Source organism: Dermacentor variabilis, chromosome 10, assembly GCF_050947875.1.
Source record: "Dermacentor variabilis isolate Ectoservices chromosome 10, ASM5094787v1, whole genome shotgun sequence".
In the NCBI taxonomy this organism is placed as follows: Eukaryota; Metazoa; Arthropoda; class Arachnida; order Ixodida; family Ixodidae; genus Dermacentor; species Dermacentor variabilis.
Window position 1 is genome coordinate 105253911 of NC_134577.1, and position 25521 is coordinate 105279431.

The window sequence follows — 25521 nt, forward strand, 5'->3', positions numbered from 1 at the left end:
GTGTAATCACCAGCGCTGATGTTGTGGCACAAAATATCAGTGGAACTGTGACTTTCATTTTCTCTTGTACTCTTATTACTGTGAACATAGTGAAAATCGAGTTCTGGAAGGATATTTTATAGGCGTAAACTGCTTTAATATTTTCATCTACTGACGCTTTAATGCTCACTTCCACATAGCCGGCAGCATGCCACTTTCAATGTGTATTTAATTTATAGTACCCTCGGGACTTACATGAATCATTACAAAGGGGAGGGCTAATAGATTGAAAAAAAAATGGTAGTCTGTTAACAGCGTGTAGTCCAATGTGAAAACGCATTAGTGCGACACAATAAGCATATAATACAGACAAAATATAAATGCATGGTATACATAGGGAAAGAGTGAGATACACACATATTGATAGAAAATTAATCTTGGTACAAAACATACCGTTTTTAGATTGGGTAGGTAGTACAATGGAAATAACTTAAATGGCCAGAAGAAAATGGAGCTGCTGTGCATGTATCAATATTATGACATCGAGCGATGCTCAAGAGACGAAGCCGCCGCGATAATGACGAAGTCTGTGGCTGTCTGGCTCCAGTGTAAATAGCCTCTTTCGTCTTTATCTTTCCACACGTAACATTCTGGTGGAGGTTAGCGATCCCCGTCCTCGCCACGGAACTCCGAAGAGGTCGGCACATCGAGCTTGTCATCATGCCTCCTGATCACAAGCCCGCCTCTGCAACGGCTTTGGCTTGTCCGACTGCTCCAATCGTCACGGTTGCCCCACATCGCGACCCTGGTGTGTTCTCTGGCCTGGAGGGACAGGACGTTGACAAATGATCAAGCTCTGTGAACACGCCAGTCCTAATAACAGGTGGGACCCAACGATTATGCTCACCGATGTCGTCTTTTATCTCGGCGGCACCAAATGCATGACGGCATAACAGTTAAGGCAGTTTCAAAGAAAAGCTAGAGGAACTGTTCGGCGACCCCATTGGGCGCAAGGTTGCCGCGAGAAAGGCTCTTGCCTCTCGTGTTCAGTCATCTACAGAGCCGTACGCTTCCTACATCCTCGACGTCTTGGCTCTATGCCGCAAAGCTGACGACTATGTCCGAAGCAGATAAAGTGGCACATGTGCTAAAAGGCATCACCGACGACGCTTTCAATTTGCTTGTTTTCAGCAACGTCTCGGCTATCGATGCCGTCGCCTAGAACAAGCTAAGAGCCGCCGTATCTCGCACCACATCATGCGGCTACCCAACACTGCTGGCTTTTCCCCATTACACCTCTTCTATGGCCGAGGACCGACGCTACCACTGGACACTGTGCTTCCGTCCGCCACAGCTTCACCTAGCGATTATGCCCGTGATGCAATCACCCATGCTGACAATGCTCGCCAATTTGCGTGCGCTCGTCTACAAGTGTCTCAAGACAAACGGAAGCAACGCTACCACCTCAGTGACCGTGCTTTCTATTTTGTGCCCGGCACCCTCGTGTTGCTTTGGTCACCGTCGCATAAAGTTGGCCTTTGAAAAACTGCCTTTCTATTACACAGGTCCATATCGCGTGCTCCGCCAATTGACCAATGTCACCTATAAAATCGTTCTATCCGCACCCATTAGGTCCTCCACTGTGACAGCCAGTGACACTGTCCACGTTGCCCGACTCAAGCCCTACAACTCTACGCACACCTTGGATATTTAACAGCATCGTGACTGCGCTTTTGCCGCTGGGGGCGGTAGATTACAATATCATTGAGCGGTGCTCAAGAGACGAGCTGCCGCGAGAAGGACGAAGTTGGTCGGCGCCCTTGGCGCGAGCAAGTGTCGGCCTGGCTGTCTGGCTCCAGTGTAAATAGCCTCTTTCGTCTGTGTCTTTCCACACGTAACAATATATTGAAATCAAGGTATACTGGATAACGTTGGAAAGTGCCTTGCAGAAGTCATCGTTATTAGTAATACACTAGTGGATCTGGGACGTGATTCCATTCCTGGCATGGCTTTGGATGAAATGAGTTACGATAGGTAGACATTCTGTAGGATGGAGTTCACTTTATGACAGTGGTCCAAGCGTGCAGAAGTAAAGGAGGCTGTTTTCGATATAGTTTGACAACAATGGTATAATTTATAAAACAAAGGCAAGCGATATCTCTGCGTTTGGCTAGGGGATATATCTTGGGGTAAGTTTCATGCTAGTTACGCTTGCTGTATGCTGATAATTGTTTAGAATAAAACGAATGGAACAATTCTGTACGGCTTCTAAGGTGCTAATTAGTGTTAATTGATGAGGGTACCACATTGATTATGCGCATTCTAGATTAGGTCGAATGTAGGTGACATAGCTGTTGCTTTAGAAAAGTAGGTGCCAACGGAACATTGCGCTTCAGTTAGCGGAGCATGCAGTTAGCTTTGGATGTAATGTGTTCAATATGTCGCTTCCATGAGAGATCATTTGTAATGTGTACTTCAAGGTACTTATAACACGATACTGATTGGAGTGGGATGTTAAGGTAGTAATTGGGAAAAGTTACTTGGTTACACGAGTGTCTCGTGAATTTACATTTGGAGGCGGTAAGATTCATGTGCCAGTGTGAGCACCAGGTTGCTGCATTATCTAAATCTGATTGTAATGTGACCATGTCAGAATAATTGGTTATCTTCTGGTAAATGAAGCAATCGTTGGCAAATGAACAAGCAGAACTGGTGATTTGATTAGGCAGGCCATTAATATAAATGAGAAAAGGTAAAGCCGCCAACATAGAACCTTGAGGTACACTTTATTCTACTGGCACCTCTGGCTAGTCATTGCCATTAATAGTTGCATATTGAGTATGACTAGAAAGAAAGCTACAGATCTATTTGAATATTGAAGGGTCAATATTTCGAAGGCATAGCTTATAGATAAGTAGTTGATTAACTTTATCAAAGGCTTTTGAAAAGGCTAAAAAACAGTCAGTTGCAAAACCATAGTCCAAAAACATGAGTCATCAGTAAATGTTAATTTTGTTTCACAAGAATATTTCCTGAACTTGTGTTAACAGCCAAAAAAATTTGGTTCAAGGAAATTCACAAGGTGCCGAGGTTAATGAGATGGGTCTAATTCAGTGTGTTGTGTGGGTGCCCTGATTTAAAAAGCAGGATAACCTTGCTGGTTTTCCAGTCAATCGGTGTGACGCTGTCAAGTAATCTAGTAAAAACAAGGGTAAGTATGACGGAGCTGTATTCTGCAGTGCTTTGGAGGAACTTGTAATTAGTGTAACACCACATGACGATGACCACTTTGTCTTGGTATTTCTGGCTGGATGCCTTCTGGGTCGAAGGTAAAGGTATCCATTGCCAGAAAGTTTACGAATGACAAAGGTGTATAGTCACTGATATTTGCTGTGCAGAATGATTGGGAGAGCATGCTAAGCAGAGAAGTGCAATGATGATTCTGAACTTGAACCCCTGAATTGTTTACGAAGCTTATACTGTTGTCTTTGGTACATTTAATAATGTTCCAGGGGCTTTTAGGTTAGTTTTTATCAGAGACTGTAGGGTCGAGTTGAAGTTAAATTTGGACGTGTTTAAGGCACTTGTATAGGCTTTGGGAGTGGATGTGTATGCTAGCCATCTATCGGCGTTTAGTGATCTTTTGGCAGAACGGAAAAGTTTGCTTTCTTTGTTAGATAATCGTTTCAGATGGTTGTATGAAAGGGCGTTAGAAGATTGATTAATTACTTGAAGTGGAATATGTTTGCTGATGAGATGCATTACTGCATCTTTTGAAGGACAACCACATTTCTTGAACTGGTAAGTCTTCAGGTGTCACAAGGAAGAAATCAAGGAAGGCTCATAGCTCAGAGTTGATAGCGTTAAAGTTTGCCTTTTTGCAGTCTGATTCATTTGGTGTGTTTTCTTTTGTAGATGGGATACAAATAGTAAACTGTAAGGTGTCCAGGACGTGGGTTACTGATGAGTCATTATCAGGGTGATTGGTTAGAATCAGGTCAAGCAAGGAACATCTGACATGTGTTGGTTTGATAACTAGCTGCGAAAGGTTAAAATCTGAGCGAATGTTAAATTTTTCAGCCTCTGCAGATGCCGGATTAGAGAAGGAGCAGCAACGTGACCAGTCGATAGTTAGGAAATTAGTCTCCTAAGAGAAACAAGTGTGAACCGGGGAATCGAACAGATGTTTTGTTTAAAGTGCCGAGATTTTTTTCCTGCAAAATCACAATCGGGATTAGATGGATGATAACGGACACCTATGATCATTTTTTTAAAAAACGATAGGTAGCACCAGAGTAATCGCAAATTAGTAGTCACGCTTAAAAGGAACGATTCAAAACTAGAGTTACTGGGAATTACAGTCGCGCCGGTATACAGTAAATTTTTGTTGCAGTGAAACGGCTCGCCTGTATCTATTTTGGCGGAGAGCCAGGTTTGCATTAGTACAATATCAGCTCCAGTATCATTAATTAGACTGTTCCAACTATCTCTTTTAGGAAAATTGCTCTGAATGTTCGTTAATAATTACGAATGGTGTTGATGAGCCTCTGCCCCGTGCATGTGCCTACTAAGGAAAGCTACTCCTTTCTGTGCACAGTTAGAAATAGAGTGCAAGTTACTTCTGGGGCTGTTGGTGCTAGATTGCTGGGCATTATGGGTGAGGAATTGACAAAGTGATAAAAATAGCTTTGTCAATCTGTTGTAGTGTACTTGCTCGATTGAGTTTATTGCATATTATCCTATGAAAAATGCAAAAGGGAGCGCAGTCACTAGTGTGAATGAGAGCTGCAAGTGCACTTAAAGCCCGTTATAACGAAGTACTTAACTTTTCATAGCCTCTTGTCCATAAACACCATGTATTTGGAACCTCAATATAACGAAGTCTGTTTGTATGCAGTTTCAATATAACGAAATTTCACTGCCGTCGCAGAGGAATGCCGAGACAATAAATTGAAACGTATGCGTGCGCAGAAGGTCAGATGATTGAATTACATGCGGCTGCTTGCAAACACCTCTGAAATCGTGCGCCGCGCGACAAGAGCGACGCCCGAAAAGCCGCATCGTGTTCTGCATTAACTCCAAGTGCGATAAAATCCTATCGCGCCCCGCGAACTGTGTTCTTTAGATGCGAGGGTGAGACGGGAGAGATGGTGGCTTCACGAGTGCCGCCTTCCCGCGCGAGCAAAAGGAAAGAGGGGGAGGGGAGCGAGCTCGCGGTTACGCGATCAAACGCGCGCGAGGGGGCGGAGTGGGGGTAAGCTGTCGCGCGTCTCGGCCGTGGCTGAGCATGGCTGTAAGCGCGGCTGAGCACATATGCAGCCGCGCACCCTGCTTTAGAGGTAATCTGGCCGCGTGTGCAGAGTGGGCGTGTCAAGACGGCGTGGCACAATATGAGCCGTCTTACCGCTCGTTTACTATTGGAGATCGCGTAATCTTGAGCTCCGATAACCCGTTGGAGCGACAGGCAGACGAAGCATTCACTCCCCGCTATCGGCGCTTTTCGTGATAGCGTCGTCCCAGCGCGGGCTACGCTATCGGCCGCGGGGGCGGAGTGCACGCCGAAATGATATCGTCGACGTACGTGGCATGAAACCGTATCATTCTTCGCCGACTCCCATATTTGTCAGGACGAATTGTTTTCTAATTAAAATTAGCTTTTTTCGATTGCCCAAAAATTCGGAAAATTTTGCGCCCGCTTTCCGTGTAAGAAAAATCGATCAGCGACTGCACATAATTGCATAAGAGGTCGAATTTAATAGGACGAAATTTTGATATAACGAAGCAAATTATCAATTTTAACGCCTTCGTTACATCAAAGTTTAACTATCTGCTACGTTCACATCCGAGTGCTTCGTGACTCCGCTCTGTTGCAGGTACCCAACACCTGAGTGAAGAAAGCCTATCTCCACAACTTGATGCCGAGTATGGGCTGTCTGTCCACGTGCCATATACACACGTTTATACAGTCAGTGCAGCAGTACAAATTTCAGGCCAGTCAAATCTTTAATGGCTTGAAAGGCTGTGCCTGGCAGCCAGCAGGGAATTGCCGTACAGCTGTGTACAAGAAGTACTAGAGGAGCACATTAGGATACTTGGCCTCATCGTGCAGAAAAACTACCACAACAACATCAAGCCATACTGTATTGCCATATCGGTAAATCAGACGGCTCACTTGATAGACAGGGTAAGCTCGCATGGGCAGGTCATGAAGGAGAAGGAATTGCTCCAGATCATACAGGCCTTTGCTGTGCCATGCTTCAAAAACGCTTTGCCGTACGTACACAACTCCGGCAAACCGAGCGGGATTGCCTAGATCGCTTGATATGCAAGGCTTATAAGCCCTGGAACTACCCCATAATACCTCAACAGAATGCTTCTTCAGTTTAGGACTACACAAGACCTTGGAGGAGCTCCTCAAAGTGCAACGCACTGCGCAAATGTGCCAGCTTCCAAGAAGCAGCGCAGGCCGTTGGATCCTGGACCGTATTGGGCACATGCTTTCTCCAACGCGCAACAACCCTGCCAACATCCTCCCCCAGAAATCGAGAGAGAATTCCTCGTTAAGCCACTGCCAAAGAACACGTTGGCTAGCCACCCCTATGGCAGAAGAAAAGCGAGAGCAAGGACTCTCCACAAAACCCACGGGTCTAGCCTGGAACTAGCTTGCGCAGATGCTGCCAAATGCCCAACCAACGCCAACAGCTATGCAGTCAGCATGGTCTCTCTTGCCAACAACTGGGAATACGAGTCCTGTCTGTGCACAGCATGCTCGCACAGATCCCAATGTAGTTGAAGCCGAAGAGGCTGCCATCGCACTTGTAGCAGTAGCAGGCTTCACCGCAATTCTGAGCTACACCGAGGCCGCCATCAACAACTTCACTTGGGGCGTTGCAGCTCCTACAATGCTGCGGCAACTTCACCTCCTTCACTCTTCTCACTCTAGCTTTCCCCTGAGTATGGAAGTGGGGACGACGACAATGAGGAGGAGGTTTTCGCTTGCCCCATCGAATGGGTCCTGGCCCAATCTGGAAACCTGGAGAACGAGGCCGCCCACCAGCATGCTCAAGGGTTCGTCCACCGCGCTGCGGGACAGGCCTCCGAACCGGAGGACTCAAATGGGGAACCTTTGACCTGATACAATGACATCGCCACCTACTATAGAATCTCGAGACGATCGAGACCACCATCTCACCCTAAACTGACCAAGTGTGAAGAGATCACCTGGTTCCAGCTCCAGGCGCATTCTTTTCCTTGCCCCCAGATCCTATACTACATATACCCTGAGCTAATCGACTCGTACTGTAAGCTATGTGGAGAGATCGCCACACTCAGCCACGTAATCTGGTATTGCCCGAGGGACCGTTCCCCCTACTCACTCATGGCCGCTTCTTCGTCCTGGGCACGGAATAACATCCTTGCCGGGACCAGCCTGGAGGAACACCTCCGGGCCGTTGACAGAGCCAGGGAGGTGGCTGGCAGGCACGACCTCACAGACTACCTCCCCCTTGAACGACTCCTTTTGTCGAATAAAGTTGTCCTTACCGACTTATTAGAGGGAACTTTGTCTCGAATGTCTATACAAAAACTGCAGGTATATCAGTTCAGCCAGCGTGGGAGTAATGGGTAGTATGTGGATCTGCCTAAACTTCGTCCCAGCTTCAAATGGCTTTGTGGCTCTGCATGTTGATCGTTTCGAAGTGTGTGTTATAACTGCAATAATTTATTTCTTTATCTATGCATGCCGCTAGCCTCAGTTTGAGGATGTGGCAGGATTGTGAAATCAACACAACACAACAATAAGTGGGCATGTAGTGCACAATATTAACCTCAAAAGATATTCAAAATTATAGAGACATAGGCTTCATAAACGCAGAATAGTGTGCCGTAGGCTGCTGCCACTAGGTTAAAAAATTAAACTCGGATAATTTTTTTGAAAATAATTCAATAGATGGGCAGTTGAAGATTTCCTGTGGCAAAAGGTTCCAGCCTTGGATTGTGAAAAAAAAAAGAATAACCATAATTGTCTGTGCTGATTCTACTCTGTCAAGTGCATGTTTTGTTAAGTTCTGGCTAGTCTAGTTTGTGTGAAAGATACAAACTTGTAGTGCTTAAATTTCACTAGGTTATTTTCACTGACCCACACTGATCATGCATGTGTGGAGAGGCATGCGTAATCAGGGACAAACGTGCATGTTCCTTGCTGTGTTTAGGGGACTGATTTATTGGAAACACAAAGCGTGATTGATAGCTGGGTGAGTTGGTCTGGTGACACATTTGCAAAACGACGCAAACACAGGCGAGAAACAGTGCTCATCCTGTGTTTCTCGTCTGCATGTTCTTGCACTGCAGCAAATTTATAAATTGTTTGCATGATAGCTGAGCAGTTCCCCCTAGTAAATTTTGGAGGAAACTGGTTTTGTGGTTTGAAATATGGTACAGTGCACGGTTAGGATGCATACATGCACCTGCTTTTGATGTGCCCTAGAATGCGGGCAATCCAACTTGGGATTTTCATAACTGCCTAAGAAAAGCCAGACATTCATAAGTATACCACACCCATTGGATGACAAACAATGTTTGCAGAGAGAATGCTGCAGTTCCTGCATGATGCAGAGTTGGAACATTTAATTTTCTTTTACTCCCAATATGCCTTGTGGCAGATCCTTTCGAAATAAACGAAAAGTAAATACAGAAAGAGGTTTCAGGATGCAGCACTGCAACAGCAGTTTTTGAGATGAGGCATACTCTGCCTGTGCTACCGAGCTCGTTGTCTGCACAAATTTGTGAGTTTGCTGCTTGTCGCTTTGAAACCTGCATTGTTTTATGCAATGAATGCCAGTTGTTGAGTGTCATTTTTGTTGGTAAATCTTGGCATATTCTATGTGCTGGGCTGTTATATTTCCGGCCTTCTCATGGGGTGTAAGCCTTTATATACTTTCTTTGCGACGTCTCTGTGAAGCCTCGTTCAAAGGCTGAATAAAATGCTTTACAATGAGTGTGCCGAGGAAGTAGATGTTCGCGACGGCCAAGCTAGTAGTGGCAACAGTAGTAAAGTGATACTTGCTGTGCAGTGCCTCTCAAACTTTCAGCTGTCTCTGTCATTTCAACCAGCTTTTCCCAGGTTCCCTGAAACCCGATTAATAGACATTAATAGACCTGGAAATTTTACCAGAAAGATCAGCAACTGATCTACTTAGTTGAGTGATATGAAGCACGACTAGAAGCTTGGCATGTTGGTGCGGTCACACGTGGTGTGTATTGACATAAGGCAAGAGGATGGTACAAATGGGTGCCACCAAATACTTATAATGTCTACATCAGCTTTATGTTGGCTTTACCGTGTGTTGGTTGAAGCCTCATGGGTGGTAAGAATGTGTGATGCTCCGTGATGGAAATGAAGGGGTTCCATCAAAGACTGTCAAAGCCCACTGTTTCATTGAAGTTGAAGCCAGGTCTTGGTTTCAGCTTGACCAGCATTAACGTGCAGAATGCGGCATCAAACAAACTTATAAGTGTTTTGGTCTCGCACATGACAAATGGAGTTTCTTGATGAAAAGTCTATCAAGTGGCATGCTGCAAATTCCCCTTGGAACAAGCTTTGCAGTTGGAGTCCACAATTTGAAAAACTGCATTAGTGGTGTAGTTCCACTAGGATGAAGCAACACTCATTGTCTTCTGCCTGTCACTGGAAACAAAACAAGGTTAGTACAGATTATTTTATACAGCCATGCAGAAAATTCAGGTCAAATAGTGTGAAATGTGCTGCATTACCCAGCCAAAAAAGAAAAGAACAAAAAAAACCCATTGAGTTCAGTTGGATTTTTCAATGGGGCCCAATGGTTGCAATTGGACGTCATCGGAGGTCCAAGTTCCAATTGGGTTTCATGAGAAGTCCAGTTGGTTCCAGCTGGACATCACTGGAGCTTGGTATGCCAATTGATCCTAATTAGACACAATTGGAGGTTGCATGAAAGAACAAAATAATTCATAATAATAATAGCACCATTATAATGTTTGTTTTCAAGTAAAACAACTTTGTACTTTGGTGTGATCATTGGAGAGAAGCGTTTAGCTTTCTGTCAAGTTCAATATCTTTCGAAATTTTACTCTTTTATCATGAACCACTGGCACCACTTGGTCAACCAAATTTTGCTTACCTATAGCACCTGACATGTATCTCAGATAGTGAATGTTGAGTGTGTCGATGGAAAGAATTCTCGTAGTGTGTTCATGCACGAGTGTGCTTCTCGAAAGGATCGAGTTTCAAGTATATCCTTGTTATGTCAAGGTTAAGGCCCATCTAGTTTTTTCTTTTTCCCTTTCTTTGTTTTTCATGTTGATGCCGACCCCAACGAGTTCAATTTAGAGACCATTTGGGTTCAATTGCGCTGAAGAAAGCAATTTGTCCAATTGGATATGTTATATTTTCCCAATAGGTGTCCCAAAACACAATTGGAAATATCCAATTCCTTCCAGTTGGAAATCTCCAACTGGTTTGAGCCACTTTTTTTTTTTTTTTTTTGACTGGGTACTATAGCACATCTTTATGTACACGAGAAATTGCTTTTCCGCTGCTGTTAAAACTGCAGCAAATTCAGTGCGTTCCTTAGTCCTATCTTTTATGCTCTGTTTCTGCTTTGCAGAGTTAACTCTTGACAGGAAATCCTAGTTACTCCTTTTTTCACTGAAACATGAACAAAGTGGTAATGAGTTTGTGACAACAGGCAACGCGCAGAAGAACGAACGAACGCGCACTTCGCCTACTCATTTGTGATCAGCTAAACTGTGCAGCAGACGAAGGCGCCATAGTGCGTTTCAGCTGCTTTAGAATGAAACGCGCCAAATAACCTACTTGGACGAGACCAAGTCCTGTGAGAATGCAAACAACAAACCGCATTTCTCGTAGTTGGCGCGAAGCGACGTAACAAGTAACAGCTGACAATGTGTTCGATAGGGCTGGCACAGGGGCTGGGCAGCCGTCGTCGTCTGCACGTGCTGTTGGCTGCTTGCGGTCGACATTCTCTTTCCTACGCGGCGCAAGTGGCCGGCGCCGCTGCCTCTCAGGTTCGCTTCCGAGCAAGCGCGTCTCTTTATCTTTTCATTGCGCGAGCAGTCGCATCTGTGCTCCTTTTTTTTTATTTCGTCGCCCCGAAGTGGAGCTTTGAATGTCGGCACGTTGTGCTGCGGCTGGTAGCAGACGACACCGAGAACAGACCGGACACCGTTACCTTGGCCTGCGATTGGCCGAGGGGCTTTAATTATTCATAAGGCCCACGGCGAGGCTTGTGTGCGTGTGTGTGTGTGCCGCCGGGTGGTAGCGCCAGCAGCTTGCAAGGGCATCATGTCGGATCGGGAAAGCGTCGATGAGCAACATCAATCCCAAAGTACGTACGGCCTCCTTTTTTTCACCCGCCGCCTTTCTTGTGATCGCCTGCACGGCCATAGCGGAGAGCACCGCCCGCTTCCGATGCGTCCTTGCCCGAGCGGCGCTTTTCTTTTTTCATTGGGCGACGAGCCCCTGTCTCCCGAGTTCGCCGCCGCGGTAAGATGGCCGTGTCAGTGCGGAGCACGGCAAGCGACTGGCTCTCACAGACGCTGTCGTTTTGACGGTTTTCGCGTGGTGCCCGGGCCCCCGGCGCGGGCAACCGCGGTGTCCTGTGGTTCTCGTGCCGAGCACGACGCCTTGTCGGCGGAGCCGACGGCGTTAAGCCTAAAACACCCGTACTCTGCAGCCGTCGGGATCGGTCGGCACAGGTCTCGCGTCGCTTTGCGGCTGCATTTCTGCTCTGCCCGGCAGTCTCACGTGTTCAAAAGACGGTTCGGAATGCTTCGGGTAACCTGCCCGGTCGCTATGGTTGTGTGCTACGTCCTTCGACAGTAACAGAAACGCCGATGCACTCTGTGAGAGAGGAACGAAACGCATATGCATCCGCGGCCGGTGCTTGCCGATTGCGCTTTGCATTTTAAATTGGCGGTTTACGCATGGTCCCCGCTCTCGGTCTGGCGCCTAGTGCACGAGTTGATCTCAACGTTACAGCTCTCTGTGCTTGGTCAGTTATCTCGTTTTACGACCATGCCTAGCTCATATTTGCAATCGTGATCACCTGCACCGCGCACCGTACTGCCGCGACCGCACGCGTTTATAGAACACTCAGTGGCACTTCGTTTCCATCGCCGAAGATGTAACATCGCGTCTGACATTTTATTGTTGTTCAGGGGAGCCGTCTTAGCGAGGTGCAACGCTCGTGAGTTGGCTGCAGCGGGCTGCGATTCGAGTCTCGAGCGAGCGCGTTTGAATGGCACGGCTGGACCCTCCCCCCTTTCATATGCCTCCCTCTCCCGAGATCCGTCTCGGGTTGCGATGTGCAGCAGCCGCACTTCTGAACGTTCGTGTCGTGTGGCCCCCGTCGACGGATGCGATCTCCACGTTTGCCTTTGCGACTTGGAAGACGCACGCATAAGAGACGCGCGACACTTGGCTGCCGAAAGCACGCCGCCTCACAGCTGCTGCTGCGGTGCAGTCAGCCAGCCTCCTCGCATAGCAACACACGCGCGCGCCCAGCATCCATTCATATGTGTCTCGACGCTGTCTCGCCGGGGAAATCGATTGGGGCGCCGCCGGCGGAGAATTCTGCGACATGCGCGCGTCAACACAAAACTTTTGGTTTCCCACTCTCGTTTTTGGTGCGGTGATCGCTGTTTGTGCACTGGCTACGTTTAAACAGACCTGATTAGCATATCTGCCTGGTTGCTTTGAGCGGGTTCTCTTCTGGAATGGCGGAAGTGATACTTTTTTTTTTTCTTTTTTCAATTGACGCGTTTCAGTGCTGCCAGCGCTAGTATCATTCTTTTCCTGCGATCACGCCGCTGCTATCGGCAACGTGCCGGATGCAATCTCAAGTAACATAAAGCGCAGTCCGTTGCCGCGGCCTTCGACGCCGCGTGCTATCGTATCTTGTAGACGCCACGAGCTAGACCGCTCTCGAGGTTTCAAGCAACGCTCGAGCCGCATCGAGGTAGAGCGCGTTGCAGCCGCCATGATACGAGTATCATGCTACCTAGGTGTACCATTTTCTTTTCTAAACTTTTCACGGAGATGTTCTCTTAGTTGGACCAGCGTGATCAGGAAAAGAGGAGGTTGCCTGCTGTCTATTGCGTTGTTGACAGTGTAGTTCACGTAGAATGCACGGGATGGCGCCACCCGTCCTTTCGAGGCGTCTGCTCGGCCAAATTTTCTTCCTTGCAAAACTGTTTCGGTTGGTGTTGATTTGAAACAAAGCGTCTTTCTAATATCTGCCGTATGCTTTTCTGGGTGCATTATTCATTTGTACTTGTAATGTTCATTGCGTTGTAATGGAGTACAGTAACGGGGATTTGGAAAATTGGACACTGTGACGTCACAGAAACTACCCGCAGGTTTTTCGCGCTTCCTTCACCGGATAGCCATTATGCCAGACACGAGGTTTGAGAGTCGTTACGTCAGCTGTGAGAAAAAAAAAAGAGCTAGTGGACATCTGTAAGCTGTATTAACTTACGCTTCTAAAGTGCGTTACGTCAGCTGTGAGAAAAAAAAAAAAAGAGCTAGTGGACATCTGTAAGCTGTATTAACTTACGCTTCTAAAGTGGGATACCGGCCACCTTTAAAATGCGAGGAAGCTGCGTAAGCCAGAAAAGGAAGCACGAGCGGCGGACGGCTGGCGGCGCCGCACTGCAATTCGCGCACCAGATATAGCCGTGACTTCATAGATTTTGACAGCATCTGCTTGGTTCTAGTTATCGGTGAAGACCGTCCACGTTGCATTTTCTATGAACCAGGGGCCCAGCGTAGCAAATTTCGAAAACGTTCCTGTGCCAAAACTGCTGAGGTACGAGAAATATAACGACATCTGTGACGTCACACTGCGCGAAATGAAATAAGTGAAAGAATGACAAGTTTGACCTTAGTAATAATAATATTTTACTGTCAAATGAATCCAAGTGGTACTGTGAAATAAAACCAATCGAAACTCAACCGGTGTGGGTTCGTTATTCGCACATAGATGGCGCAGTCATCTTCCAGCTAAAAATAACATTAAAGAACATTGGCCTCAAGTGTTCAAGTTCTAGGTTGCAGTCCCTAATCCGGCATTTCTGAACTGGATATTAATAATTTACGCTACCAGACTGCTAAAAAACGCACTTGGGTGTTTTCAGGACACGAAAGCTACTAGAAACAGGGTAGGTTCTTTGTTTAGTTTATCGAATGCGCGCTTGTTTAATTTCCAAAGAGCGTATTGGGAGAGCGACGACTTCGCTCTTTAAGTGAACAGTCGAGCAGCACAACTACCACTTCCTGGTGTTTCAACACGCGGGTTTAGTTTTCTAAATGGCGCACGCGCGCACCTGTTCCCCGCAGCAGACGACGCTCATTAGAGTCTGGCAGACGACATCTTGCGGCGTGCTCTCCGTCTGGCATACGAATGAAGCGGCTTTTCGTCGCTAGCGTGATTAAATGCCACCCTCCCTGCGGGCATTGCGCTACCGTTTGAAGAGTTCTGTTCCGCAAAGCTGGATTTGTTCGCGCGTTCTCTGCTTGCGTCGACTCGGGGAGGAACGTTATCTTCTGCAGCCGTCTTTTTCAGTCGTGCAGCTCACCTCCCAGGCGTCGAAATTTCAGCCTCCGTTTCTCACGAGGTTCTTGTATTCTGCATAAATTTTAATACCGCTCAAGGCGCACCGTGGCCCCTGACAGTAATCTTCCATCAACCTTGCGTATGTACTGCCTTTAATTAACGTTCGGCGCGCGCTGCTTTCCTGTCAGGAACGATACACGACACACTGATACACGCGCGCCATTGGTGAGCAGAAAGTGTCGGGAACGCAGTGTTAAAAAATATGCACGGAATATAGGTGATTATTGTTTTGAGACAAGATAAACACCAATGAGTGTTAAAAAAATTACATATTTATTATTACGATATGTTTTATTTTTTTTTTAAATTTTGTTTACAGTAGTGTTACCATTTTCAGGCTGTTGCAGGCTAGTTAAAGCAACATAACTTATGCACACAACATGGGGGAGTCTTTCTTGAAATGCGTCAACAGAATTGTAGTTGTGTGCACTAATTATTTTAAATTGACATTTCGTTTTTCTTGCATTTCATTTTAGAACTTCTTGCCTGTAGTTATAAATGAGTGTAACATCACGTACAAATTAAAAAAATATAAAATGTTTTTGATTAACTTGATCTGATTGCTAGGCGTCATTTTATTATTCTTGCTTACGTATCATCTTGCTTTTGAGTTTCTGCTAGGTTCAGACCTTAGCTTATGTTCACCTATATTGCTCATATTTTTCCCTTTTTCTCTTATCTTTTTTGCAATTGATGTGCCTTTGTATTCACGTTTGTTATACATCTTTTCATACTCGCACTCTTTGTTTTTCTTACTGTTTTTCTTTTCTTTTTTGTGTATTTCCGCTCAACTTGTCTTTTACCTTAGTTCTACGTTTTCAACCTGTACGTTAATCTCGTGATATTGCTTTATTTTGCTGCCATATAATTCTTCTCACCATTTAAGCTAGACCGGAGGTCCCACTACAGCATTTGACTGTGGGACCTCCTTTTGTATTTCATATCTATCAAAACATGTAACCACTTTGAAGCAGTAAACTTTGAAACAAACACGCGAGGATCAAGACTATTCAAGTCAACTATAGTTCGCAGCAAAATGCGTATTTAAAGACGTCAACTCTGGGCGTACAAGCCAAAACAACATTCACATGGTTGGTTTTTGCTGAAGCTCGACCAGGGAGTTGCAGATATTGTCCGGGATCCGCGCTCAACTTTTCTTCGTAAGGCAAATAAGACAACTCCAAGCGCACTACCTTTCTTCGCGGAAGGTTTGTAAAAACGGACGATGGAATTTGGGAGCCTTGTTGATGCAATTCTCTTCTTAACTTCCTACCGCGTTTCAGAATCTCGTCGTAATAATTGGTTAAAAGCGTGTAGGGTTGAAGTCTAGATTGCTGCGACATCTGTAGAGAGCAAAAGAAACAAGGGTAATGAGGGGGGGAGGGGGGCTACTATTGGGCCCCCAAAATCGCTTCTCAACGCAGCGCATCGAAAGAAAAGAAAACGTTTAATGGTCGGCGACAACGTAAGAATGCAGTGGGAAACACGCGCTGTTCAACGTGGTGGGACCATGCAGTGGTCGTCAACACTATTCTCGGTGTATATCGATAAAGGGATCCGTCGTGTGGCAGAACGGCTGTTCGAGTGACAACTTTCTGTGGCTATGGAGGGATAGCTACGGATGCAAAAAGCGCGCACAAGTGAGAGCGCTTCCGGGAAGAGACCCGCGTGTTAGTCCACGTTGGGTTAGGCTGGGGAAGAGAAAACACAAGCACCTTATCATCAGCAGTTACGTAAGACAGAACCCACTGCTGAGTGTAAAAGTTCACCTATTTTGCTGCCTTTCCCTTCCGCGTCTGGGCAAACGTTAAACCGTCGCACGTGGAAGCTGCGTCGATTCAGCGTCTGTTCCGAGCAACCAAAAGCACTGTCACACGCTGCCGGACTACTTGGCGCTGTAACACTTGTGCAGCAGCCACGCGCCCGTAGCTTTCTATTCATGGCCGCAGAAAGTCGTCCGCGAGTATAGTCAGCTGTGTTCTAAAGAAGGAACACCAAATTAGTATTTCGTAACTGGTTGTAGGTCGATTTCGACAGGAACGTCTCAGTGATAATTTTCTTACCATTAGGTGTCTACCTGACATGCTGTGATTGTGATAGCCTTATACACAATTGAGATTAAACTGCAGGGTTCTGCAGTGCTGTGCGACGTCGTAGCACACTCATATGCAGGCAGCAGGCTTTAGAGGTTTCTGCACAAAGCTCCTGTATAGGACGAACAGTTCTGTGCGACGTCGTAGCACACTCATATGCAGGCAGCAGGCTTTAGATGTTTCTGCACAAAGCTCCGATTAACCAAATGCATGGGTATACTCACCGGTGCAACATGTGCTCCCTCGAACTGGAGCTATAAGCACTCTTGAAGTTGCTCTATGAGTAAGGGCCGCGTAGCACCGTCGAATCCGGCAACATTAATGCCTTCAGGTATAGCACGTGCGAGTTTATTGACCAGTTGCCTTCATCCAGAAAGACCACGTACTCGTGACGCCTGCGGCAGAAAGGATGTTCCACATCCGCCGCCAAGGTTTGCAAGTGGTGGCGCTGGCTAACACTCCCGAGGTTGGCTCTATAGCAGTAACACATAAATACCCAAGAATGTGGTTGGGAAAACCGCGCCACGGTAGCTCAATTGGTTAAGCATCGCACTCCTAATGCGAAGACGCGGGTTCGTACCCCACCTGCGGCAGGATGTTTTTTCATGCACTTTCATTACCAATAATTTATAATTTCTTTAATTAAGTTATTAAGTACAAGTAATTTACCCTATGTTTTACTTGGTGTCATTGTTGGCTTCTCATTATGTGCGCAGCACCTTTGTCGTTCTGTGTGCGTGTGTTCTTGGGTATCGTTGCTTGTTGGAGATATGTAGTACAGTGTTACACGGAGTCAGTGCGCCAAACGTTACGTGTTAATACCCTTAATTGATGCCTTAACATATAGTGTAAGGACGCGCGGTAGTCTTTTTTTTGTCATATATATTTATTTTACTTCCCTATGCTTTTACAATACCATCGACTTCGTATGCCATTGCAAGCGGCACTTATAAATGGAATAGCTAGGCCCCATTGCATTGTTGGTAATTATATTTCAGATGCGTTGGTAACTGCACTACCGAGGCAGTATTTAGTTGGTACTAAGTTAATGCTTTTGCTAACTTCAGCAGGTTGTGAAAGTACTACTATCGTTTTTGTTAGCTGCACTTACTAAGAAGGTTAGCGCGTTTTGGGACAAGTATACGCGTTAGTGTTAGGGAAAATGACGCCCCCCCCCCCTTTTTTTTCTTTTTTTTAAAGAGTGTACGGCGTGCCTCATAATCAATTCGGGGTTTTTGCACGTAAAACCCTAGAATTCAATTAAATGAAAGTGAAGTATCTGCAGTGTCGCAAAGGTTCGGGCTGTTAAGAACGGCCAGCTGCAGTGCAAGTTTTGCCAACCAGTTGCGACTGTGGAAGCAACATCTCGGGAGCACCGCCGCCAACCTCTAGCCATGGCGTGGCGAAGTCGACTTTGTGTCGGTATCAATACGCGCATCCTCCACTCTCCGTCGGTTCAGCTAGGATGCGTTGTGACTGAAGGAGTTCGACGAAGCAGGCTTTGTGCGCAACACGACAAAGCGGACCTGATCTCCTACGGGCGGGGGAGCTGCCGCGGGAACGCCGTTTTGCGCTCCTTCCCACGCACCGACTGAGACGCAAGACAACGCGCTACCCGGAACGGCTCCGAGTTCTATGAAATTCGTGTGGTGTCGGTTTTGGACCGTAAACACGTGTGTGTATGCGTGTGTGTGTGTAAACCGTGCTGCGGGGAGGCGGCTAGTTTGCGATGACTAAACGAACGGTCGCATCACCTTGTATCGGGAGAGGACCGAGTGTTTAAAAACCGCTGTTGTGCGGCTGCTCAGGTCACTCTCTCTGAAACGGTCACGTTAGACTGATATAAATACAGTAAATAAACCCATATTCCTCGTTCTCGATGAGAAGCAGTCCTTCCCTTCATCAACGTCCTCAGCGTGGATAAGCTGGACGACGGCATGGGCCAGCTACCTTCGAATTCATGCCGGACTCCAATCTCGACAGCGGATCACGAGCGATGGGATTGAGCCCCCAATCATAACAGGGCATATGCCCATCACTCTTTCCGTGCCGTCTGCACACGGGCAGCTCTCTCGACCCCCCAGAAGTGCCGGTCGCTTCTACAGCACCGGTTGAAACTCGTGTAACGCCTCCGCGGTGTCCCGTTGCGCGCGCGGAGCCACGAGTTTTGCATCACCGCCGGAGCAGCGGCAGCTCGCGTTGCTCGTGCAGCGGCTCGTTCGTCCATCTGGCTTTCCGGCGCCGGCGGCCGCCGCGTTCGAATACCGAGAATAGCACGCCGGCGGAATCCGCCTCCTTCGCTGTGGCGGACGCGGCAGGAATTCGCGCGCGAGTCCCCGTTTCGGCGCAAACATTCGGCAGTCCCCCCCCCCCCCCTCAAGGACCAACTGACTCTGCAGGCTTGGAAAGAGGGAGAGAGAAGGCCAGGAAGAAAGAATGAATTATAAGAATGAGGAAAGGAAAGAATGGCTGAAATAAAGATAGGAAGGGAGGACGAAGGATTGAAAGAAATGAAGGAAGGAACGAAGGAAGATTGACAGACTGCAACGATACCTCTCTGAACTCGTGCACTGCGACGTCAGCAAGCTCTTGTAGCAGACGCTGTTGATTTTTTATTGTTGTTGTCAACGGTGTATCTTGCTCGTCCGAAATCGGACCCCCAAAATTAGTTTGTGCACGTGATCCAATTGTGTTTCCGTCGTATATGCCTCGTCTGGTTTCATCAGTTAGTTGAAACAGTATCCCACCCACACCGTGTGCACATCATGCCGGCGAGTGTCGTGCACACTCTCGCGTTGCTCGTGCTGTAACCGCCGACTGTCCAGCGTGCGCTACCCGCGACGCTGACCTTTGTCGGGAGCTTGCAGCGTTCGCCTCCTTTTGTCGCATCTCGGTGGGCGTATTTCGAAGGCGTCCGAATAAATTGGCGCAGTCTTCTCACGAGCGCCTTGTTGTGGCGGCCACAGCTTCTTTGCGATGTGCAACGCAACGTCTTTATCTTCGTCCGCTACGTTGTTGCCCGAACGTCGAAACCCCGCGCAGCAAATCACCAGTGAGCCAAAGCTGCGACACGGCTCCTTGTCACAGGGACGTTACTTCAAATCCCAGTGACAGTGGTCGGTAATGTTTAGTTCTTCTTCGAGGACGACTGTTTGTCAATGAAGAAGATCATCATCGCCAGAATAATTTATTTTCCCCTTAAGGCTTCTTCTAAATACGTGAGAAAGGAGAAATCGCTTTTCTCGCCAACCACTCCGCCACATTCAATGAGATTTGTTCCACTTAAAAGGGGAAAATTAAAATCTGGGGACTCTCGGTAGTGAATTTTCGATCCAGGCCGACACTTTGTTTATAAAAATTGTTGAGGAGGAGGAGGAGGAATAAACTTTATTTGTGCCTAGCAGATTTGAGACCTAGGCCTGTCTACCTAAATGACGGCCTCGAGCCCTTGGGCCCTGGCGGCATCTTCGGCCTGCTGGATTGCCTTGAGTTGGTCTTCCGGTGCACAGCTGAGCAACGCGGTATACCACTGCTCTCTGGTCTTATTTATGTTATTCTGTATGGGTGTACGAGGACAAGCACAAACCATATGTTGTAGGTCCAGCCTTTCTTGACAGAATCTACATCTATCCGTGTAAAGGTCCGGGTAGTAGCGGTGGTAAGCTACCGGGTTCGGATATGTATCTGTTTGTAAGAGGCGCCATGCCGTCGCTTGCCGTCTACTTAGCGAGGAGTGTGCCGGGGAGAAATGGGCCCTTCCCAATTTATAGTGTTTGGTGATCTCATTAAAGCTGGTCATCCGGTCTCTCTCTGTTCCCAGTATTTGTTGCGTGTCACCTGCTCGGCCTGTCAGTTCTCGAGCCAGATTGTGCGCTATTTCGTTCCCGGGAAGGGAGGAGGGAGGGTGCCCATATAATGTGAATGTCGCCATCTTCACGAAAGTTGTTTAAAATTTTCAGTGCTTCCGGCGAGATTCTTCCTTTTGCATAGTTCTTGACCGCTGTCTTGAAGTCGCTTACTACGATGTTAGCTTCCGTGGAGGCTATTGCCAGTGCTAAGGCAGCTTCCTCCGCCACCTCTGCCTTCCATGTTTTTACCGTCCTACTAACTCTGCAGTCACCCTCTAGACTCGTAGCAACTATCGACGTACTCCGTCCATTTGCGTACTCCGCCGCGTCCACATAGAGCACGTCCCTGGCACTACGGAATCTTTTGTGGAGAGCTCTCTCTTGCATTTCTTCGATCTTGGTGAAACTGCGGGTGCATGTTTCTGGGGATTGGGGGTATTGATAGATGTTCCCTTATTTTCCTTGGGATGCCTCTCCGCACTCCGTGCTGTGCTTCGTAGGTTATTCCGATGTCATCTAAGATGTGTCTTCCCGTCAAACTCTGTGTAAGCCTTTCATACTGCGCTACAGTGGCGTAGCAACAGGGGGGGGCCGGGGGGCCGTGGGCCCCGGGTGCACGGGGCCAGTACGGGGGGGGGGGGGGTGTCATATACGTCTGAAGACACCCGAAAATTGTCGATATCCTCGCCTTCCTCGACTACACCCGGGGGGGGGGGGGTGACAGAACAGCTAAGGGCCCCGGGTGCCAGACGACCTAGCTACGCCACTGCTGCGCTACTCTCTGGGCCTCAATAAGTTTGTCTAATGTGTTGTGCACGCCGAGCGCCAAGAATTTCTCGTTTGACGTATTTGCCGGAAGTCCCAAGGCTTGCTTATACGCCCTTCTAATAATGCAGTCTATCTTGGCTTTCTTCGCAGCGTAGAGCTTGAGGTAAGGAACCACATATACAATACGACTGATTACGAATGTTTATATTAATCAGATGAGATTGTGCTCTTTCATGCCATAGTGCCTGTTGGATATCCGCTTTATTAGTCTGATTGTTTGTTGAACACTATTGTCAAGTAGTCTAATGGTTTCTCCGTTGTGGCCGTTTTCGGATATGCGGAGTCCCAGTATTCTCAGGCTCTCCACTATCGGTATCGTGGTGCCTTCTACAGTGACCACAATGCCCGGCCTTTCCCTAATGCTTTTTCGACCCCGGCATGTGGGCCTATAGAGCAGAAGTTCTGATTTTTGCGAGGAGCATCTCAGTCCCTTGTCTTTCACGTAGTCTTCCACCGTGTATACTGCTGTTTGAAGCATCTCTTCCACATGCCCATCGCTTCCACCCGCCACCCAAAGGGTGATGTCGTCCGCGTAGAGGCTGTGTCCGAGTCCTTCTATCTTTTCGAGTCTCGCAGGAAGACCGATCATTGCCACGTTGAATAGAAAGGGAGATAGGACTGAACCCTGCGGGGTACCCCTATTACCTAGCTTGAGCGCGTCCGATTTGGATTCTCCAATTGAAATCTTTGCGGTACGATCTGTCAAGAAGTCTTTGATGTACGCGTATGTTTTACGTCCTACATCCAGCTTTTGGAGATCTTGTAGTGTGGCCTTGTGCGTGACGCTGTCAAAGGCCTTAGTTAGATCGAGACCTAGTATCGCCTTAGTGTCTAGACTTTTCTCACCCGCATCTATGATCTGATGTTTTAGTTTGAGCATCATATCCTGCGTCGACAACCTTGGTCGAAATCCAACCATGGTATGCGGGTAAAGTCCTCCATCATCCATGTATCTCGTGAGACGTGTGAGAACCACATGGGCCATGAGTTTACCGACGCAGGATGTCAGCGATATGGGCCTTAAGTTCGTCAGTTGTGGTTTCTTTCGAGGCTTTGGTATAAAAATGATTTGGGCTGATTTCCATTGACTTGGAATGCTGCCTTGCTCCCAGCAGTTATTCATGTAGTCCGTGAGAGCTCGGATGGAAACATCGTCGAGGTTCCTGAGTGTTTTGTTGCTTATCCCATCAGGTCGTGGTGCAGATTTCGAGTTGAGCCTGGTAAGTTCATATCTGACTTCTGCCTCCGTAATAGGGGTATCAAGATCAGGATTTTCGTTACCTAGGTAACTTGGAAGTAGTTCTCTATCCGCATCTCCAACGTACATCTTTTGGAGCTCTCGAAATTGTTGAGGATTGCAAATTCTTCAGAAAACGAAACTTGAAGCTCTCGAAATTGTTGAGGATCGCAAATTTTTCAGAAAACGAAACTATGAAGTTTACAACTTTGTAACTCAACAATGAAAAACGATATTACAATTCTGTCAATTATATCAATAGTAAATAGACACAATTTAAAACAGTAAATAGATACAAAATAAAGTAACAATAGTAATAGTAAATCCGGGACGTCACATTGAGGTACCGGCGCTGAGGTATCAGCGGGAAATAAAACTTTCGTCTTCACTGTCTCTTCTGTTGATCAACCCATTACAGCGAAATTAACTATTTTGCAGTTTCCAGAGAACACTCTGTCGGTTCTCAACTGATTTAGCGTTTCCCTTTGGTGCCCCTGTAAACACAAGCATGTGTTCAGTTGGCGTGATGAAGCTGCACCCTTAAATAGCCATGTCAACGCGCGGTATTCGAAACGCACTTCACAGGTGCTTCTTTTCGTCGCCTGTAACGACGATAACAAAGGTGTAGATGAAGTCAGTGTCAATTTTTGGCGACATATGACGCCAAGGACACCCTTAAAGTGACACCAAAGGAAAGTATTAAGTCGAGCTAGATCCATAGGTGTTTGGTCTAACGGTCTATCGTATCGTTTTGAGAGTGCCAAAATTTACTTCGGTAACTGCCGCCAGAGGTTCCGCTGCTGCTCCTCCAATTGTAACCGCCGACGCCAAAATGGACTTGCTGAGGTAGTCTGCGCGCGATCTCGCACTGCGCTGCTCTCTGCGAATGAGCCAGTGCCGACGTCACGTGAGAGGTATCATGCGTAGTCCACAACAGGTGGCGCCAGTAGCCGTTTTCGTCATTTTTTGTTTGTTTGCCTGCGAACGCTCTTTTTTTCACGAATGGGTAATTCGTTATCGCAGAAGCCCAATCGATTAGTCTAGTTCGACGTAGCATTTTGCTTTGGTGTATCTTTGAAGCAGTTTCCATACAGTTCCACGTAATCCACGCACTTTGTAATCGGGTTGAATAATTTGCGTAATCGCGTTTGCCTTAGTTTGGGGAAATTATAAAAAGAGCATTCGCAGTATACTGTATATTGCACAAAGGGTCTCACGAGGATGTACAACTTCAAAAGGCTGCATGAGCGACCTTCGCTAGTTTATTATTCATCGGCCGGGGAATGAAGAAACGGCCGCTCTCGAGCGACACTTGCGCCACCGTGGAAGTTGTCTCGTTGAATTTGCCGTCTTTGGTCGGCCTTAGGTTCTCTATCTCGATTTTGCATACGCCCCCCCCCCCCCTTTTTTTTTTTAGTCAAAGCAAAACACTATTTGAACGATGCCCACTGCGTCGCAAAGTTGCGTCTTGTCGCGGCTTGTCTTTGAGAAATGTTCTGGTTGGTTTCCCACGGATTTTATCCACCCCCCCTCTTCTTTTTTTTTTTTTTCATTGTCGCGTTGTTTGTAGCAGTGTCATGTTCGGTACACCCATGTGGACTGTGCTTACAAATCAGATATATTAATTACAGCTCAAACTCCTTTCAAAGCAAAAAAGGGGATGCGCGTGTACTCGGTGGAATGTAAATTTAGATTATTGTTGCCGGCATGCATTCGGGCGACTGCCTCCTGCGCATGTTTTTTAATAAGACACGTGTAGCGTCGCTGGAATAGCGAATTTCAATTCTGATTTCCTATTTTTTTTTTTGGGGGGGGAATAAAAAAGTAAAGGGACAGTGACGTTAACGTTGTGGCGGTGCTTTTCCTTCTTTCTTTCCGATTGAGTATAAATGCCACGCCAACGGATTGGTGCAGCTCGAAGAACGTCGCTGATGATTAAAGGGAGTCTTTTTTAATACGCATTCATCCTGTAGTCTCATACATCGCTCCCCGCATTTCCTGGGTGGTAGAAGATTCGCCGCATTGAATAGGTTATGCCACGTGACTTACACGGGCGATGAGCTGGTGCGATTGCATGAGATAATATCCCGTACAACACATTTGCGATCAAACCTTTTGGGTTATTTAAAATATTTCTTATAAACCCCCTCCCCTAACCGCCGTGGTTGCTCAGTGGCTATGGTGTTGGGCTGCTGAGCACGAGGTCGCGGGATCGAATCCCGGCCACGGCGGCCGCATTTCGATGGGGGCGAAATGCGGAAACACCCGTGTGCTTAGATTTAGGTGCACGTTAAAGAACCCCAGGTGGTCAAAATTTCCGGAGTCCTCCACTACGGCGTGCCTCATAATCAGAAAGTGGTTTTCGCACGTAAAACCCCAAATATTATTATTATTAATAAACCCCCTCCCCCCCCCTTCTTTTTGTCATGAAGAATGGTCAGGCTTTCCTATCTTGAATGTTGTGCCGAACAGCGGCGCCAAAGACGTCTGTCGGATGTCACAGATTTCTCAAACTTCAGCCTTTAGCCAGGTAATTGTTTACCAATTAGTAAATAATAGCGTTACACTCAGAACGGCGCGAACTGGTAAGGGCGGTGCTTGCTTTTTTGTCAGTACATCCGTCGGATCAGGTGGCCACGCTCGCTGGGACTTGCATTTGTTTTTGTTTTTAATTTTCATTCGCCTGCGATTGGCGCGTTCCACAAGAATAAAATAGTATTTTCTTTCGGGCTTCGGTGGTGCTGCTCGCCCTTTTCCTTCTGCCGCCTAATATATAACGCTGGTCTATCGCGTAAATTTGCGGCCTTGAAAATGGCAAAGGAATTCTCAAATGTGGCAATCATATATATATATATATATGCAAA

At 47.0% G+C, this 25521-nt stretch overlaps 1 protein-coding gene and 1 non-coding gene across 2 annotated transcripts in view; both read left to right on the plus strand.

Moving 5' to 3' along the window:
• Nucleotides 1-11182: 11182 nt before the first annotated feature.
• Pur-alpha (Purine-rich binding protein-alpha) overlaps nt 11183-25521 on the plus strand; it is a 242983-nt gene continuing 228644 nt past the window's right edge. The window contains exon 1 of the mRNA XM_075673279.1: nt 11183-11363. Coding sequence (XP_075529394.1) covers nt 11321-11363 — 43 coding nt within the window. The 5' untranslated portion in view covers nt 11183-11320. The remainder of the gene's footprint in view (nt 11364-25521) is intronic.
• Nucleotides 17266-17337, plus strand: TRNAR-CCU (transfer RNA arginine (anticodon CCU)). The gene has a single exon. It is a non-coding gene; the product is annotated as a tRNA-Arg (tRNA).